General features: G+C 43.1%; 1 protein-coding gene across 1 annotated transcript in view; it reads left to right on the top strand.

The window, feature by feature from the left end:
• Positions 1–949: 949 nt before the first annotated feature.
• The window catches only part of fam199x (family with sequence similarity 199, X-linked), a 28,261-nt gene continuing 11,146 nt past the window's right edge, over positions 950–18,064 (top strand). The window contains exons 1-2 of the mRNA XM_067997297.1: positions 950–1,060; positions 15,361–15,559. Coding sequence (XP_067853398.1) covers positions 15,393–15,559 — 167 coding nt within the window. The 5' untranslated portion in view covers positions 950–1,060; positions 15,361–15,392. The remainder of the gene's footprint in view (positions 1,061–15,360; positions 15,560–18,064) is intronic.

The following is an 18,064-nucleotide window of genomic DNA, read 5'->3' as shown; positions in this document are numbered from 1 at the left end:
ATTATTGCATTAGTGATTATTCCAAAATTAATAATTATTATTGCATTCGTGATTATTCCAATATTAATAATTATTATTGCATTCGTGATTATTCCAATATTAATAATTATTATTGCATTCGTGATTATTCCAATATTAATAATTATTATTGCATTAGTGATTATTCCAATATTAATAATTATTATTGCATTAGTGATTATTCCAATATTAATAATTATTATTGCATTAGTGATTATTCCAAAATTAATAATTATTATTGCATTAGTGATTATTCCAATATTAATAATTATTATTGCATTAGTGATTATTCCAAAATTAATAATTATTATTGCATTCGTGATTATTCCAATATTAATAATTATTATTGCATTAGTGATTATTCCAAAATTAATAATTATTATTGCATTAGTGATTATTCCAATATTAATAATTATTATTGCATTAGTGATTATTCCAAAATTAATAATTATTATTGCATTAGTGATTATTCCAATATTAATAATTATTATTGCATTCGTGATTATTCCAATATTAATAATTATTATTGCATTCGTGATTATTCCAATATTAATAATTATTATTGCATTCGTGATTATTCCAATATTAATAATTATTATTGCATTCGTGATTATTCCAATATTAATAATTATTATTGCATTAGTGATTATTCCAATATTAATAATTATTATTGCATTAGTGATTATTCCAAAATTAATAATTATTATTGCATGATGATCACGTGTTCCAGTATCTGGTTGGCGAGTGAGAGCGGAAGTGAGGGAAGCAGCGGGCGGAAGTGAGGTGTGTGTGTGTGTGTGTGAGTAGTGGGGGGACGGGCCGGAGCCGGCGAGGGAGCGGGAGCGGGAGCGGGGGCTCGAGTCGAGTCGAGGGAGAGGGAGAGGGAGAGGGAGCGGGAGCGGGGGTTCGAGGGTTCGAGTCGAGGGAGGCGGCGGGAGTTCGGGGTGAGGGAGCGGGCGTGGGTTTTACTTCGAAGCCCAAGGTGGAAGAAGAAGAAGAAGAAGCGGTGCGGCCCCGAGTGGGAGGCTGCCGGCGGCCCGAGGTCAGTGTGTGTGTGTGTGTGCGCGGGCCCGGGGTGGGGAAGGATCCTGTCCCTCTCGCCTGTGTGAGGTGAGGTGAGGGGGGGGAGAGCTGCAGCCTGTAGCCCGAGGCCGGGCCGGGCCCTGGGGTCTCAGCAAATGTCGGAAGGACCGGGGGGGGGGGGGTGGTCAGTCAGTCACCTGGTGTGACTGGGTCCACAAGCCATGAGACTGGGTCCACAAGCCATGAGACTGGGTCCACAAGCCATGAGACTGGGACCACAAGCCATGAGACTGGGTCCACAAGCCATGAGACTGGGTCTTGGCAGCAGTTGAGCGACATTTACTGAGCTCAGCTCCAGCCTCAGACTCCAGCTGCCCTTTTTAGTATCGAGGAAAAAACAATTTGGTGCGCCGGGCAGTGAAGCTGATGGTGTGGGTGGCAGCTGCTGTCGTCCTTGGCTCAGTGGGTAAACTCTGAGTCAGAAGGTTGTGGGTTTACAAGTCCCACAAGTCTGGGGCGCAGGAGAAAGAGCAGGGGAGTGGGACTAATTGGATAGCTCTTTCAAGGAGTGGGCACGATGGGCTGAATGGCCTCCCTCCGTGCTGTCGGATTCTGTGACTGCGACTTGAGCGCGAAACCCCGGCTGAGACTCCAGTGCGGTACCGAGGGAGTGCTGCACTGTCAAGAGGTGCCGTCTTTCGGATGAGACGTTAAACTGAGGTCCTGTCTGCTCCTCTCGGGTGGATGTAAAAGATCCCACGGCCACTATTTCGAAGGAAGAACAGGGGAGATCCCCCGGGTGTCCTGGCCGATATTTAGCCCTCAAACAGCAACTGAAAGCTATGATCACCTTTATTTCATTGCTGTTTTTGGGACCATGCTGTGTGCAGAATTGGCTGCTGCATTTCCTACATTACAACAGTGGCTACATGTACAAGTTTCCTGCACTTGCTCAGAGGCTGGCTTCAAATTATGACCAGATTTTCAAATACAGCAAGAAAGTCACTTTTCTGGTGTTTGCAATTTATTTGAGCATTTTCAAAAATTGATCCTCACTGAGACCTGATCTGTGTTTTCTGTTTCCTTGAATGTATTCTTACGGCATAAGTCATCTAAAAAATTGTAAAGCTTCCCCGATTGCAGGTTCCTAAACCTGCTGTGCCTAATGTACATGATTGTAAACAATTTTACAACACCAAGTTATAGTCCAGCAATTTTATTTTAAATTCACAAGCTTTCGGAGACTTCCTCCTTCCTCAGGTAAATGTTTACCTGAGGAAGGAGGAAGTCTCCGAAAGCTTGTGAATTTAAAATAAAATTGCTGGACTATAACTTGGTGTTGTAAAATTGTTTACAATTGTCAACCCCAGTCCATCACCGGCATCTCCACATCATAATGTACATGAATGATGGTTAAATGTGTTGAAACTTAAACTTCCATACTTAAGGAAGAAATATATGCTGTGAGTTTGGCGCTTTTCTTGGGCCTCATTTGTTTACGCTGATTTACACCCCTTTTACAATTGGGCATTTTCTAATAGAATTTGAATGTAACTTGACGTCGGCAGAATGGGCGCACTTTTGGGTCTAACTTTGGGTTGTGCCCACGGAGGAAATTCCAGGCCATTAAATCTACCTGTTACTAGCAGATTTCCTGTGGTGTTGCTCGTGGTGACTCCGAATAGGCCAAAATGTGACTGGAAGTAATTGTGACGCTTACAAGAAGTGTGCACTCGCTGCAAGACTTATAATGTCCTAAGAGATATAGAAGGTGGATAGATGGGAGGGTAAACGTCGATCTGGTTGCTCATTAACTTTTTACCAAGAGATGCAATTGTGAGCAGGTGTGGTGTTTTTTCCTCTCTTGAGTTTGATTTGGGGATACAGGTGAGAGGAAAGTGAACCTTAAGTTGCTTTCTTGAGATTTACTGGTCTAGAAGGAGTTCACTGAAAATTTCTTTGAGAAGTGTTCCGATTTTATAATGGGCAAAGTGCTTATGGAATATTAGTGAGGTTATGTTCAATCCTTATCTGGATGTGGATAAGGAATTAGCTGAAGGAAGGAAGGAAAGTAGTGGGTACTTATTAGGGAGGGGTGGTATCGGGGGAGTTGGGTTTAGGGTCCTAATCTGCATTAACAACGTGGAGTTGGAAACTGAGCAAATTGGTCAAATTCGCAGATGATAAACCGAGGAGAGGCAGCCAATCTCAGAAGCAATCACAACAAAAGGAGTTAATTAAAATCTGCAAATGAAATTCAACAACGGTTCAAATGGCAAATGAAATTCAACACTCAGTACAAGGGACTGCATATTTAAAGGGAAATTGGGTGTCATAAGTGTACAACGGGTGTTAATAATGTAGCTAAAGGTGAAATGGAAAAGTGGCACTTTGCACATCAAATCGTTATTGAACAGCGATAAACAAAGGTACTTAATATTGCTGGATCAGTAGATTAAAAGGCAGAAGATGTTATGCTAAAACTGTACAGTGCCCTGGCCAAAAACAAACCTTGAGTAATGTGTTCCGTTTTAGTCACCAAGGCATGAGAGAAACATTCAAGCCGTGGAGGCTGTGTAGAGGAGAAACAGGTCAGCCGTGGCTCAGAGGTAGCATTCTCGCCTCTGAGTCAGAGATTGCAGCTTCAAGTCCCACTTCAGGGATGTGAGCACATAATCTAGGCTGACACTCCAGCACAGTGCTGAGGGAGTGCTGCACCTTCTTTCGGATGAGACGTTAAAACTGAGGCTCCGTCTGCCCCCTCAGGTGGACGTTAAAGATTCCACAGCACTTTTTGAAGATGATCAGGGGAGTTCTCCCCGGTGTTCTGGTCAATATTTATCCCTCAACCAAAACCTAAACCAGATTATCTGGTCATTTATTTCATTGCTGTTTGTGGGAGCTTGCTGTGCTCAAACTGGCTGCTGCATTTCCTACATTACAACAGTAACCACACTTCAAAAGTACTTTGTCACTTGAAAAGTGCTTTGGGACGTAGTGAGGTCGTGAAAGGTGCTATATAAGTGCAAGCTCTTTTTGTTTTCTTTATGTGCTTGATCCCTGGCATCATAGATTGAGTTACAAGAGAGAGACTGTGACTGTTTAGACATGAAAGGAAAGATTTGATAGAAAAATGTATGATTTTAAATGGTATAGATCAGGTAAATCTGGAGCCCTACTTCAAGGTGAGAGTCAAGGAGCCATTGGTTAAAAGCTGAAAGGTCAGTTTAGGACAGGTGGCAGGAAGTACTCCTTCATACAAAGAATGATCAGCAGTTGGACCGGTTTTCCAGATAGGATGGTGTAGATGGAATTCCTAGGGTTCAATTAAATGAATTGTTTGGGCAGGAGAAATGTACATTTATTCCAGCTGGTTAAATGGGCTGAATGGCCTCCCTCAGCTGGATGTAGCTTGTGATCAACGGTACCCCTCTCCCCTTAAAACAGTGGGCCGCAGGTTGTATTGTGCCCAGAGCTCGACGCACCTGATTGTTCACAGTCAGCTTGTGCATTTCTTCAACTCAGAGCTTGAGACCATTAATTGCGCAGCTTCCTATTCTTTCCCCATTACCTTACTCCCCATGCCACTAGGCCATTGCTCTGAACCCATGTGTTGCACAAGATTAGCCTCATGGTACTGGGGGTAATGTATTATCATGGATTGAGAATTGGTTAACAGAAAACAGAGTAGGGATAAAAGGGTCATTTTCGGTTTGGCAGGCTGTAACTAGTGGGGTGTCGCAGTGATCAGTGCTAGGGCCTCAGCTGTTTATATAAGAACATTACAAAATAGGAGCAGATGTAGGCCATACGGCCCCTCGAGCCTGCTCCGCCATTCAATAAGATCATGGCTGATCTTCCACCTCAACTCCACTTTCCCACCTGATCCTCATATCCCTTGATTTGCTTAGCGTCCAAATATCCATCGATCTCAGTCTTGAATATACTCAACGACCGAGCATCCACAGCCCTCTGGTAGAGAATTCCAAAGATTCACAACTTTCTGAATGAAGACATTTTTCCTCATCTCGGTCCTAAATGGCCGACCCCTTATCTTGACCCCTAGTTCTATACTCTCCAGCCAGGGGAAACAACCTCTCAGTATCTACCCTGTCAAGCCCTCTAAGAAATGTATATGTTTCAATGAGATCACCTCTCATTCTTTTGAACTCCAGAGGATGTAGGTCCATTCTGCTCAATCTCTCCTCATAGGACAACCCTCTCATCCCAGGAATCAATCTAGTGAACCTTCGTTGCACCTCCTCCAAGGCGAGTATATCCTTCCTTAGAAAAGGAGACCAAAACCATACACGGTACTCCAGGTGTGGTCTCACCAGAGCCCTATATAATTGCACCTTATCTATCCTGCTAGTTACACCCTCCTTACTCTTATACTCCAACCCCCTTGCAATAAAAGCTAACATACCATTTGCCTTCCTAATTGCTTGCTGTACCTGCATGTTAACTTTGTGATTTCATGTACAAGGACACCCAAATCTCTCTGACTACCAGCATTTCTTAGAATTTTTTTAAAAGATGAAAGACTGCTTTTCTATTCTTCCTACCAAAGCAGATAATTTTACATTTCCCCACATTATACTCCATCTGCCACCTTCACGCCCACTCACTTAATCTGTCCATATCCCTTTGCAGTCTCTTTGTATCCTCCTTGCAGCTTACTTTCCCACCTAGCTTTGTATCGTCAGCAAACCTGGATACGTTACACTTGGTCCCCTCATCTAAGTCATTGATATGGATTGTAAACAGCTGAGGCTCACGCACTGATCCTTGCAGCACCCCACGAGTTACATCCTGCTAACCTGAAAATGACCCGTTTATTCCTACTTTTTTTTTGTCCGTTAACCAATCCTTAATCCATGCTAACATGAGCCCTAATCTTGTGTAACAACCTCTTGTGTGGCATATTACCGAATGCCTTTTGAAAATCCAAATATATTACATCCATTGATTTCCCCCTATATACCCCGGCTAGTTACACCCTCAAAAAATTCTAATAGATTTGTCAAACACTATTTCCCTTTCATAAAACCATGTTGATCTGCCTAATCATATTATGATTTTCTAAGTGCCCTGTTACTACATCCTTAATAGATTCTAGCATTTTCCCTACTACTGATGTCAGGCTAACTGTCCTATAGCTCTCTCTCCCTTCTTTTTTGAATAGCGGGGTTACATTTGCTACCTTCCAATCCACAAGGACCGTTCTAGAATCTAGGGAATTCTAGAACACCAAAACCAATGCATCCACTACCTCTACAGCCACCTCTTTTAAAACCCTAGGATGTAGGCCATCAGATCCAGGGAATTTGTTGGTGTTTAGTCCCAATAATTTCTCCAGTACTTTTTTCTTTTCTAAAATCTTAATTACTTTAAGTTCCTCATTTTCATGAGACCCTTGGTTCCTCAATATTTCCGGTATGTTTTTTGTGTCTTTTTCAGTGAAGACAGATGCAGAATATTTGTTTAACATCTCTGCCATTTCCTTATTCCCCATTATAATTTATCCTGTCTCTGTCTCTAAGGGCCCTGTGTTTACTTTCTCTAATCTATTCCTTTTTACATGCCTGTAGAAGCTCTTAACTGTTTTTATACTTGTGTATTCATTGAGAATTATGAATTATTTCTTTAGATGTTCGCCATTGCTCATCTACCGTCATAGCTTTTAATCTAATTTCCCAATCAACCTTAGCCAACTCGCTGCTCATATCTACGTAATTGGCTTTGTTTAAATTTAAGATCCTAGATTCGGACTTTACCACATCACTCAAACTCAATATGAAATCCATCATGTTATGATCAGTCTGCCCCAGAGGATCCTTAACTATAAGATTACTAATTAACCTTCTCATTATACAATACTAGATCTAAAATAGACTGTTCCCTAGTTGGTTCCTCGACATATTGTTCTATAAAACTGTCTTGAATGCATTCCATGAACTCTTCCTCCCATCTACTTTTGCCAATTTGGTTTGTTCAGTCTATATGAAGATTAAAGTCCCCCATGATTATTGTATTAGTCTTGTTACATGCTCCTCTAATTTCCTGATTTGTACTTTGCCCAACACTATAATTACTGTTCGGGGGCCTATAAACTTCTCCCACCAGTGTTTTCTGCCCATTGTTATTTCTTACCTCCACCCATCCTGATTCTACATCTTGATCTTCTGAGCTAAGATTCTTTCTCACTACTGCCTTTTATCTCATCTTTATTATCAGGGCTACTACCCTGCCACCCTCCTTTTCCATTTTGCCTATCTTTTCGAAAAATCAAGTACCCTGGAATGTTTAGTTCCCACTCTTGGTCACCCTGCAACCACGTCTCAGTAATGGCTACTAAATCAAGCCCACTTATCCCTATTTGTGTCATTAATTCACCTATCTTGTTACGAATGCTTCGTGCATTCAGATAGAGCGCCATTAATTTTAATTTTCTACTATTTTTCCCTGATGTGACCTTAGTCATTAATGCCTTATTACCTTTGTTAAACTCTGTCCCTTCCTGACACACTTTGCTTGTTTTTATCCAAACCGCTACTCTGCTCATAGCCTTGATTTTTCCCTTTAGACTTATAAAATTACCCTTACCTGAGCACCCTTCTCCCCCCGCCCCCCCATTAGTTTAAAGCCTTATCTACTGCCCTAGTTATTCGATTCTCCAGAACACTGGACCTCGCCTGGTTTAAATGGAGCCCATCCCAACGGAACAGCTTCCTCTTTCCCCAATACTGGTGCCAGTGCCCCATGAATTGAAACCCCTGTTTCCCACACCACTCTTTCAGCTACACATTTAACATCTAATCTGTTTGTCCCTATGCCAATTTACATGTGGCACAGGTAGTAATCCAGAGATTACTTCCTTTGAGGTTCTGCTTATTAATTTAGACCCTAGCTCCTCAAATACCCTCAGCAGAACCTCATTCCTATGTTGTTGGTTCCTACACGGGCCACGACAATTGGATCCTCCCCCTCATGCTCCAAGTTCCTTTCCAGCCTCAAGGAGATGTCCTTAACCCTGGCATTAGGCAGGCAACACAGCCTTCGGGACACCTGGTCCCCTGACTATACTATCCCCAACATGACTACATTCCATTTTACTCCCCCCCCACCCCCCCCACCCCACTTGAATGACCCCCCCCCCCCCCCACTTGAATGACCCCCCACTGGTGCCATGGTCAATTTACCCATCCTCCCTGCAGTCTTTGCTCTCATCCATACAGGTAGCAAGCAACTTGTACCTGTTGGACAAGGTAATGGCTGAGGCTCTTCCACCACTATCTGGGATCCCCTTACCTGCCTGACTCGCAGTCTCATCCTCCTGTCCCTGACCACTAACCAAATCTGAACAATCTATACAAGATATACTAATGACCAAATCTATACAATATATACCAGTGACCAAATATATACAATATACATCAATGACTTAGATGAGGGGACCGAGTGTAATGTATCCAAGTTTCCTGATTTATGCAAAGCTTGATGGGAAAGTAAGCTGCGAGGAGGACACAGGCTGCAAAGGGATATAGACAGGTTAAGTGAGTGGGCGAGATGGCGGCAGATGGAGTATATTGTGGGGAAATGTGAAATTATCCACTTTGGTAGGAAGAATAGAAAAGCAGAATATTTTTTAAAAGGTGAGACGAAGAAATGTTGGTATTCAGAGGGATTTGGGTGTCTTTGTGCATGAATCACAAAGTTAACATGCAGGTACGGCAAGCAATTAGGAAGGCAAATGGTATGTTGGCCTTTATTGCAAGGGAGTTGGAGTATAAGAGTAATGAAGTCTTGCTGCAATTATATAGGGCTTTGGTGAGACCACTTCTGGAGTACTGTGTACAGTTTTGGTCTCCTTACCTAAGGAAGGATATACTTGCCTTTAGAGGGGGTGCAACAAAGGTTCACTGGATTAATTCCTGGGATGAGAGGGTTATCCTATGAGGAGAGATTGAGTAAAATGGGCCTATATTCTCTGGAATTTAGAAGAATGAGAGGTGATCTCATTGAAACATATAAAATTCTTAGAGGGCTAGATAGGGTAGATGCTAAGGCTATTTCCTCTGGTTGGGAGAGTCTCAGGGTAAGGGGTTGGCCATTTAAGACCGAGATGAGGAGAAATTTCTTCACTGAGGGTTGTGAATCTTTGGAATTCTCTACCTCAGGACTGTGGATGCTCAGTCATTGAGTATATTCAAGACTGAGATCGATAGATTTTTGGACATTAAGGGGATCGGGCGGGAAAATGGAGTTGTGGTAGATGATCAGCCACGATCTTAATGAATGGCGGAGCAGGCTCGAGGGACCATATGGCCAATTCCTCCTATTTCTTATGTTCTTGTATGACTTTACAACTGCTCCTGAAAGCCAAGTGCTCTCATATCATTGATGGTTTATAGTCTTCAATCTGACGCCACCTTCTCTATCTTTGAAGACTGTTTCCATCATCCCTCTTGTCAAAAAAAGGACCTATGACACCTCTTCTCTCAACCTATCGCCAATATCCCATTTTTTTCATGTCCTCGAATGTGTCGACACTACCCATTTGTGCCTACCTCTCCCATCACTCCCTGTTCAAATCCCTTCAATATGGTTTCCCATTCTCTCTGTAGCACCAAGACTGTCCTGATTAAAGTCACCAATGACATCCTTTGTGTCTGTGAGCCTCTTGTGTTATCCCTCCTTGACCTGTGAACCCATTCCATCCTTCTCCACCATTGGTCCTTTTTGCCATTGCTTTTGCTTGGTTCCATTCCTCCTTGTTTCGACACAACTAGTACATCTCCTGTGAAGCTTTCTCCTCCTGCTACTGCGGTGTCACCTTGGGTGCCCTAAAGCTCCATCTATAGGCCCTGTCTTTTCGTTGTCTGCGTGCTGCCCCTTAGTGATAGCATTCATAGACATGGGTCAGCCTTCACATGTATGCTGATGACACCCAGTTTTAACTCTGTACCATCACCCTGAACCTCCTCGACCACCACTGTGCTGTCCGTCAGCTTAGCTAATATCAAGTCCTCGATGAGGAAGAACTTCCTTAAACTCAACATCCATAAGACCAAAGACAGCTTGTCTGACTCCCACCAAAAACTCTGCACTTCAGCCCGTGACTCCATCCCTCGGCCTGGCTGCTCACTCAGATTGAGGCTGACAGTTCACCATCTTGCTGTCCTGTTCGACTCTGAGTTGAGCTATAAATCCTGCATTCTAGCCACCACTAAGATCTCCTATTTCCACTTAGAATAATGGAATCATACACCACAGAAGGAGGCCATTCGGTCCATCGTGCCGTGCCGGCTCTTTGAAAGAGCTATCCTATTAGTCCCACTCTTCTCCCCCCCCCCCCCCCCCCCCCCCACCCTCTCACTCTTTCCCCATAGCTTTGTAAGTATCTCCTTTCCAAGTATTTATCCAATTGTCTTTTGAAAGTTACTATTGAATCTACTTCCACCACCTTTTCAGGCAGTGCATTCCAGATCATAACTACTCGCTGTGTTTAAGAAAAAATTCTCCTCATTTTTCTCCTGGACTTTTTGCCAATTACCTTAAATCCGTGTCCTCTGATTACCGACCCCTGCTGCCTGTGGAAACTGTTTCTCCCTATTCAATCTGTCAAAACCTCAAACTTTTGAACACCTCTATTAAATCTCCCTTTAACCTTCTCTGTTCTAAGCAGAACAACCCCAGCTTCTCCAGTCTCTCCACATAACTGAATTCCCTCATCACTGATAACATTCTGGTAAATTTCCTCTGCACCCTCTCCAAGGCCTTGACATTGTTCCTAAAGTGTGGTGCCCAGAATTGGACACAACACTTTGGGAATATTGCCTAATTCCATCCCCTACTTCACCATTACTGCAGTTGAAATGCTTGTCTACATCTTTGTATCTAAAGATTCAATTACTCCAATACTCTGCCGGCCTCTTGGGTTCTGCCCATCACTAATTGCAGCTCATCCAAAACTCAATCTGTCGTGCTGTAAGCTCTATTTTCCTGTTGCCCCATGTGCTTGTCAACCTTCATTAGTTTCCTGTCCCTAAATCTGTAATCTCGTTTAGCCCTGTACCCTCTGCTATTCCAACTCTGGCCTCCTTTTCACCCCCTTCTCTCCGCTCAAAGCCACCAACTGCCTCGGCCCCTCGCGCTGGAAATCTCTCTTAAACCCCTCTGCCTTGCTTCATCTCTCAACTCCTCAAACCTACCTCTTTGATCTTGCCTTCAGTCACCACCCAAATCCTTCCATCTAGACTGCTTGATGTCTGGCTATTTTTTTTTTTTATTCGTTCACGGGATGTGGGTGTCGCTGGCAAGGCCGGCATTTATTGCCCATCCCTAATTGCCCTCGAGAAGGTGGTGGTGAGCCGCCTTCTTGAACCGCTGCAGTCCGTGTGGTGACGGTTCTCCCACAGTGCTGTTAGGAAGGGAGTTCACCTCTGTAAAATGTTTTGGATTTGTTGTGTGCCTTAGAGGTGCAGTATTGCCCGTCTCTGCTATTCCAATGATCACTTGGCCGGTCTCCCATCTTCCACCCTCTGTAAACTTGAGCTCATCCAAAACTCTGTTGCCTGTATCCTGACTAGCACCGAGTCCCGTTCACCCATCACCCTTGTGCTCACTAACCTACATGGGCTCCCGGACCAGCAAAGCCTCGATTTTAATGTTCTCATCCTTGTGTTCAAATCCCTCCAATCTCTGCTCTCCTATCTCTGTAACCCCCTACAACCCTCTGAGATCTCAGCGTTTCTCCAATTCTGGCCTCTTGTGCATCCCCAATTTCCTTCCCCCTCCATTGGCGGCCATGCTTCAGCTGTCTAGGCCCTAAGTTCTGTAATTCCCTCCCTAAACCTCTCTGCCTCTCTACCTCTCCTCCTTTAAGTCACTGTTATAAACTCCTTATGTGGCTTGGTGTCAGTTTTTGTCCGAACGCTCCTGTGAAGTGCTTTAGGATGTTTTACTACATTAAAGGCAAGGTGTATATATATTTTGTTGAGCAAGGAACCCGTCATATAGTAATACCTCCCCCGCCCCCAAGGAATTGTTTGATGCACATTTACCTGCCTGCAGTTCTGAAGAGTACTGTGTTCTCAATCAGACGTTGTCTGACATTCCCTACTCTCAAGATAGGAATCTATTCTGCGGATTGTATTCATTAATCTCCCTTATGAACAAATTTGGGCTGTCATGTCTCTAATGCAGTAATCTAAAACATAGATATGGTTCCTGAACGGAAGAAATCAAAGTCTCATTTTTAACAGTAAATGTGATGCCATATCTTTACAAGTGGAAGCAACACATCAACAGAGTGTACAAATGGACTTGACACTGAAATCTAACTATAAAAGCATAATAAAGTCTGGCACGTACAAAGTCCTGATCTTTTTCTGTTGTCATGTTCAACCCGGACTAACCCTTTGTTTCTTGTCCATCAACACAACTTTGCATCCGTGCTGCTTACATGATACACAATTGATGTGGGTTACATCTAATTTCACTAAAGATGTTCCCACTAACGTAAATACTACTTCTTGATCATTACCAGGTTATTTTTGGAGGCTGTGCAGAGAGAATTTCATGAGATTTTTGTAAACATCACCTTTTTATGGAAGTGGCTAGATGTGCAATGTAACACTAATGGTGCAATAGAAACTGCAGCATGTTACAAGTGTTTTCAGTTTGATTTGAAACAAATATAAGAAATCATAGAATCGTTGCAGCACAGGAGGAGGCCATTCGGCCCATCGAGCTCATGTCGGCTCTTTGTAAGAGCAATCCAGATATTCCCATTCCCCCGCTCTTTCCCTGAAGCCCTGCAATTTTTTTCAGTTCAAATGTTTATCCAATTCCTTTTTGAAAGCCACGATTGAATCTGCTTCCACCACCCTTTCAGGCAGTACATTCCAGATCGTAACTACTTGCTGCGTAAAAAAGTTTTTCCTCATGTTGCCTTTGGTTCTTTTGCCAATCTCTTTAAATCTGTGTGCTCTGGTTCTCGACCCTTCCGCCAATGGGAACAGTTTCTCTTTATTTACTTTATCTAAACCCTTCATGATTTTGAACACTTCTATCAAATCTCCTCTTAACCTTCTCTGCTCTAAGGAGAACAACCCCAGCTTCTCCAGTCTATCCACATAACTAAAGTCCCTCATCCCTGGAACCAATCTAATAAATCTTTTCTTCACCCTCTCTAAGGCCTTCACATCCTTCAAATGCGATGCCCAGAATTGGACACTACTGCAGCTCTGGCTGTACCAATGTTTTATAAAGGTTCAACATACCTTCCTTGCTTTTGTACTCCGTGCCTCTATTTATAAAGCCCAGGATCCCGTATGCTTTTTTAACCACTTTTTCAACCTGTCCTGCCACCTTCAAAGATTCAAAATAGGAGCAGGAGTAGGCCATACGCCCCTCAAACCTGCTCTGCCATTCAGTAAGATTATGGCTGATCTTCTACCTCAACTTTACTTCCACCACCGCCCCCCCCAAATCCCTTGATTCCCTTCCAAAAATCTATCGATCTGTCTTGAATATACTCAACGACTGAGCATTCAGAGCCCCCTGAGGTAGAGAATTCTAAAAATTCACACCATCTGAGTGAAGAAATTTTTCCTCATCTCGGTCCTAAATAGCCGACCCCTTACCTCGAGACTATGACCACTAGTTCTGGATTCTCAACTTTGATGAAAGGATTTCATTCAGTGGAGAGGGAGAGAAATGAATACATTATAGCCACCGATTTAGACACTGAGCTTTGTCTTAACTGTAGATTGATATCAAGAGAACATGCGAAACAGCCTTGCATAGTTTGATGGAGACTGAAGATTTTTGGCTTGATGTGTATTTACTCTGACTTGCCGTGCCATGGGGACAGCGCCATCTAGCCAGGCACTGCCCCACAGAATGAGGGGCAGGGAACATTGTCAGATGAGACGTTCAAGGCCACCCTCCCAGTAGATGTTGGTAACTGAATAATTTTAGCATGGGTTTGGGGACAGGACGCCTGCTCTCTCACCTTTTCGGCCTTGATATGTTTGGCATGGACAGAAAGCATAAAAGAACTTGTAAACAAATAACTTTGTTTTCTTTAAAACCATGTCCAGTGCAGCATTTTAAATTAGCAGTACAGCTTACCCCTCTAGTCCTTATATTTTGAAAACCATTTCTGTTAAAGGGAAAGTCTGGGAGGGGCAAATAGTTTCCCAGTGTCTGTTTTTAAAAAGAAAACAATTTTTTTAAAAATGTAAATTCCTTTCCAGACCTGCCATTTTGGATCTCCTTCACTCTGTGCTGGCAATGTGGGGAGGAGCAACTTGCTCCTGGAGTGTCTCCATTCTTTTTTAGTGGTTGCCCCTGGAGTGTCTCCATTTTTTTTTGGTGGGTTTGGCAATTTTTGGGCTGGCCTGGGAGCTGATCCAGAGCACCTAACACTGAAAAGCGCACTATTACTGTACCTTGATTAAGACTAGTGTTGCTTAGAATACATGATTGGCCTACGTGATTCAATGGGACTGAATTTCTGAGCAAGTTATTCTCAGTAGAGGCAAAATAATTTTTTAAATTTCCAATGTAGAAACTGAAAGCTAGACGACCAGAATGATATGGGTGATATGTCTAACTGCTAAGAATGTGTGATCCAATACGTGCTTTCTTACAGAAAGACTTACATTAGTATAGCGCCTTTCACAATCTCAGGATGTCCCAAAGTGCTTTATATCCAATGAAGTACTTTTGAAGTGTCGACATTGTTGTAATGTAGGAAAGGCAGCAGCCAATTTGCGCACAGCAAGGTTCCACAAACAGCAATGTGATAATGACCAGATCATTTGTTTGTGATGTTAGTAGAGGGATAAATATTGGCCAGGAGACCGGTGAGAACTCCCTGCTCATCAAATAGTGCTGTGAGAGGGCGGATGGGGCCTCGGTTCAACATCTTATCCGAAAGATGGCACCTCTGACAGTGCAGCACTCCCTCAGTACTGCACTAGAATGCCAGCCTAGATTATGTGCTCAAGTCTCTACATAGACTTGAACCCAGGACCAAGAAAGGTGCTAGTTCACTTATTCGGTGTCAAGAGCTTGGACACTTTCCCAACAAGGTCAAATTGCAGGTCAGAAGGCTCTTTTGAAATTGGTGCATAAGCGTATAATCATGATAGTGGGAAGGAAATGAGCAGGAAGATGGTTGTGGATCCTCATGGTCTTTTATTGTAAAGTGGCAAATGTTTTGGAATTAACGTTAGCACCTCAAGGCTGCACGTTAACAGTTACAGCATCAATGCAATGTATTAAATAATCACTTTTTTTTGGCAGGTTTTATAGCCGTATATCACTTCTTATAAAAGATGTCAGATGATTTATATGGCAAGTTCCTGGCACCAGATGAGCCATTCCCCTTGTTACCACAGAGGGGGCACACCAGTGATGTCGCCAGTCTCGACGTCAGTGATTTTGGCTGCCAGCTTTCATCGTGTCACAGAACTGACCCGTTGCACAGACTCCATACCAACAGGTGGGTAATATCAATCAAATGGTGGTGTATTACCTTTGGCTATAATAGGAGTGATTTTATTGCTCCGCTGATTGTCCATAATGTGAGTTGTCGCAATTGTTTGGTGCTCATTTAAACTGTGACCTTGTGTAGTGTTGTCCTCCTTTCTTCCCCCACCCCCAAACAGAAGAAGTGACTTTTTTGATATTTAAAATCCACTGGGAAATCTGACTTGTCTGAACTGTCATTCACACTAAAAGTGTTCCTCTAAGGCAGAGTTACTTTTTTAAAAAAAATTCTCACTGCTTTCTCATAAAGCTTATTTTCTCACCCCTGGAAAAATGGCTAGCCCTTGAGAACATATTCACTGTAAAATATTTTAATTTGGAAAGGTTTTTCCTTGCCTTCCCACCCCCCGCTCTCCCCCTCCCCTGCCCCCCCCTTTGAGTTGAAGTTATTATTTCCCTGTGGTGTTCATTGGAAAGGTTTTCCCCCAACAGTTTGAAAGATGGATTTACATCAGCACACTTTGCTTCTTCCTTTGGCCCCTTCCCAGTTTGTGTGGGGAGAAGGGGTTAAAAAATGTTCATGCAACCTCAACTTGAAACATAACTTTTGTAAAAAAAAAATCTTTACTGAAGCTTGGCAATATGCAAAACTCACCGATCAGAAAGCAAGGAAATTGCAATGCAAGTAGATCTTGGCAATAAGTCATAAAATTTATCACTTACCATTGCTGCTTTCTACAGTGACTATAATGCATTTCCACTCTCCCCTTCAGAAAAGAAAGCAACTTTCAGTGTAATCAGGGGTCCCCACAGTGTAACTTAAAGTTAAAAGCTTATATCCAAGACTATTTGTTTAAAGTGACAGAATAAGTCAGTTCCATTTCTGTTACATGGATTCCAGGATTTTTATTGGTGTTTTGAAGTTCACATTCCATGGATCTATTTATAATGAGGCCCATTGCTTTATTGGAGCGTGACAAAATCAAATCCCATTTTTGATACATGAGATTGAGATTCTCCATGGTTTTGATGTGGTGTTTTGGGGGTCACATTTTGCACTTCCGTCCATTTTCCGTGAAAGTTGCGAATCAATGGCCTGTCTTGTAAGCACACTGTTGAGGAAGGATTAACACTGAGAATGTTTCTGCTTATACATCTTGGTAACTGTTAACCATGGAATATTTGTTCTGAAATCCACGTGCATCCAAAGCTACGAAATGTGCACAGTAAAAAAAAAAGTCAGCAATTGTGTTGCTTCTGACCCAGTTGCTGAATTGGAGCTACAACAGGCAGTCCAGCTCACTTATGAAGTATTTAGCTCGGGCATTGTATTGTGGAACTGAAGGCATATTTTGGATGGCCCACCACAGACCTTTCATGGAGCTTGCTGATTTGAGCCAGCAGATCAGATGGTCTCGTGTGGTCTGTCTGCCTTGAGCCTTGGTCCACTTCTCACTGGCTTGCAAGGATGCCCTAAGTGGTGTGACCCATCTTCGTGGCGTGGGGTTTCCTGGGTTCTGGAATAAGATGGCATCTTTGACGATCCAGCAGTTATCTTTGCTTTCTGGCCCGGAGCTGTTTGCAGCAAGAAGAATTAATCTGTATTGGTTGATGTCACTTTTTGGAAGCCTTTGTGAGCTTTGTATTCCTCTGAAAGCTGCTGGTGGGTACACATTGCATTTGGGGAGCTGTATTTGTGGTGAAGAGGTGCTAGTGCCCAGCACCACATGTTGGAGCAGAACCTTGTAGATTGGGGGTAGTTACTTTTTCCAGCTTGATCATGGAACCCAATGTATGCTGGTCGGTACAGGGGTTTGTGGTGCTTGTTCCTCGAGTAGCAATGTGGTTTCTGTCCTTTTCTGACTATTGGTGGCAGGCAAACGTGGCCTACGGATCACTGCTATAGAGGTTGAAGCTGTTAGCGAGCTTGGTGTACAGGGGTGACGACAGTGCGATCAGCATTGTGGAATCTGCTGATGGTAAGTGAATATAGAATGTAATTAGTGCCATTGTTTTTGCTTGAGACTGCTCCACCTGGCAACAGTGCTGTGCTGCACACGCACACTGCAGCTCTGTGGTAACGGTGGCTGATATTGCGATCCAGTGCAGTGGGCTGAGAGCAGCAAAGATTCCGCACTTGACTCTTGCTTTAGTTTTATAGGGTGGCGTCTCAGTAGTGATCTCTAGATCCTTGGGTGCAGGATTCAGTGAGTACTGGACTGGGTACGTCGTGTGAATTATGAGGGAGAGGAAGGAGAACAGTTTTTTCGAGTAACAGCAAAAGGGAATTCCCACTTTTTTTCCGTGCTCTCCTGGACGGTTCTTGGCGTAACTCTGGCTTGTACTTTTATTCTTGTTCCTCCTCTCTGGATAATATTGCAAGGGAGTTGTTGGCAGAATCCAGAGCTCCTGTTTTAAGCACCTGACCAGGTCATGACCAGAAGCAAGCTAATGCATTTAAGCTGCATTGTTTTTTTTTACTGCATGACACTGACTGTCTTTTCATTAATACTTCCAA

The sequence above is a fragment of the Heptranchias perlo genome, chromosome 15 (assembly GCF_035084215.1).
Source record: "Heptranchias perlo isolate sHepPer1 chromosome 15, sHepPer1.hap1, whole genome shotgun sequence".
Lineage (NCBI taxonomy): Eukaryota > Metazoa > Chordata > Chondrichthyes > Hexanchiformes > Hexanchidae > Heptranchias > Heptranchias perlo.
Note: the sequence above shows the minus strand (reverse complement) of the source record. Positions and strands in the feature narration are given on the sequence as shown.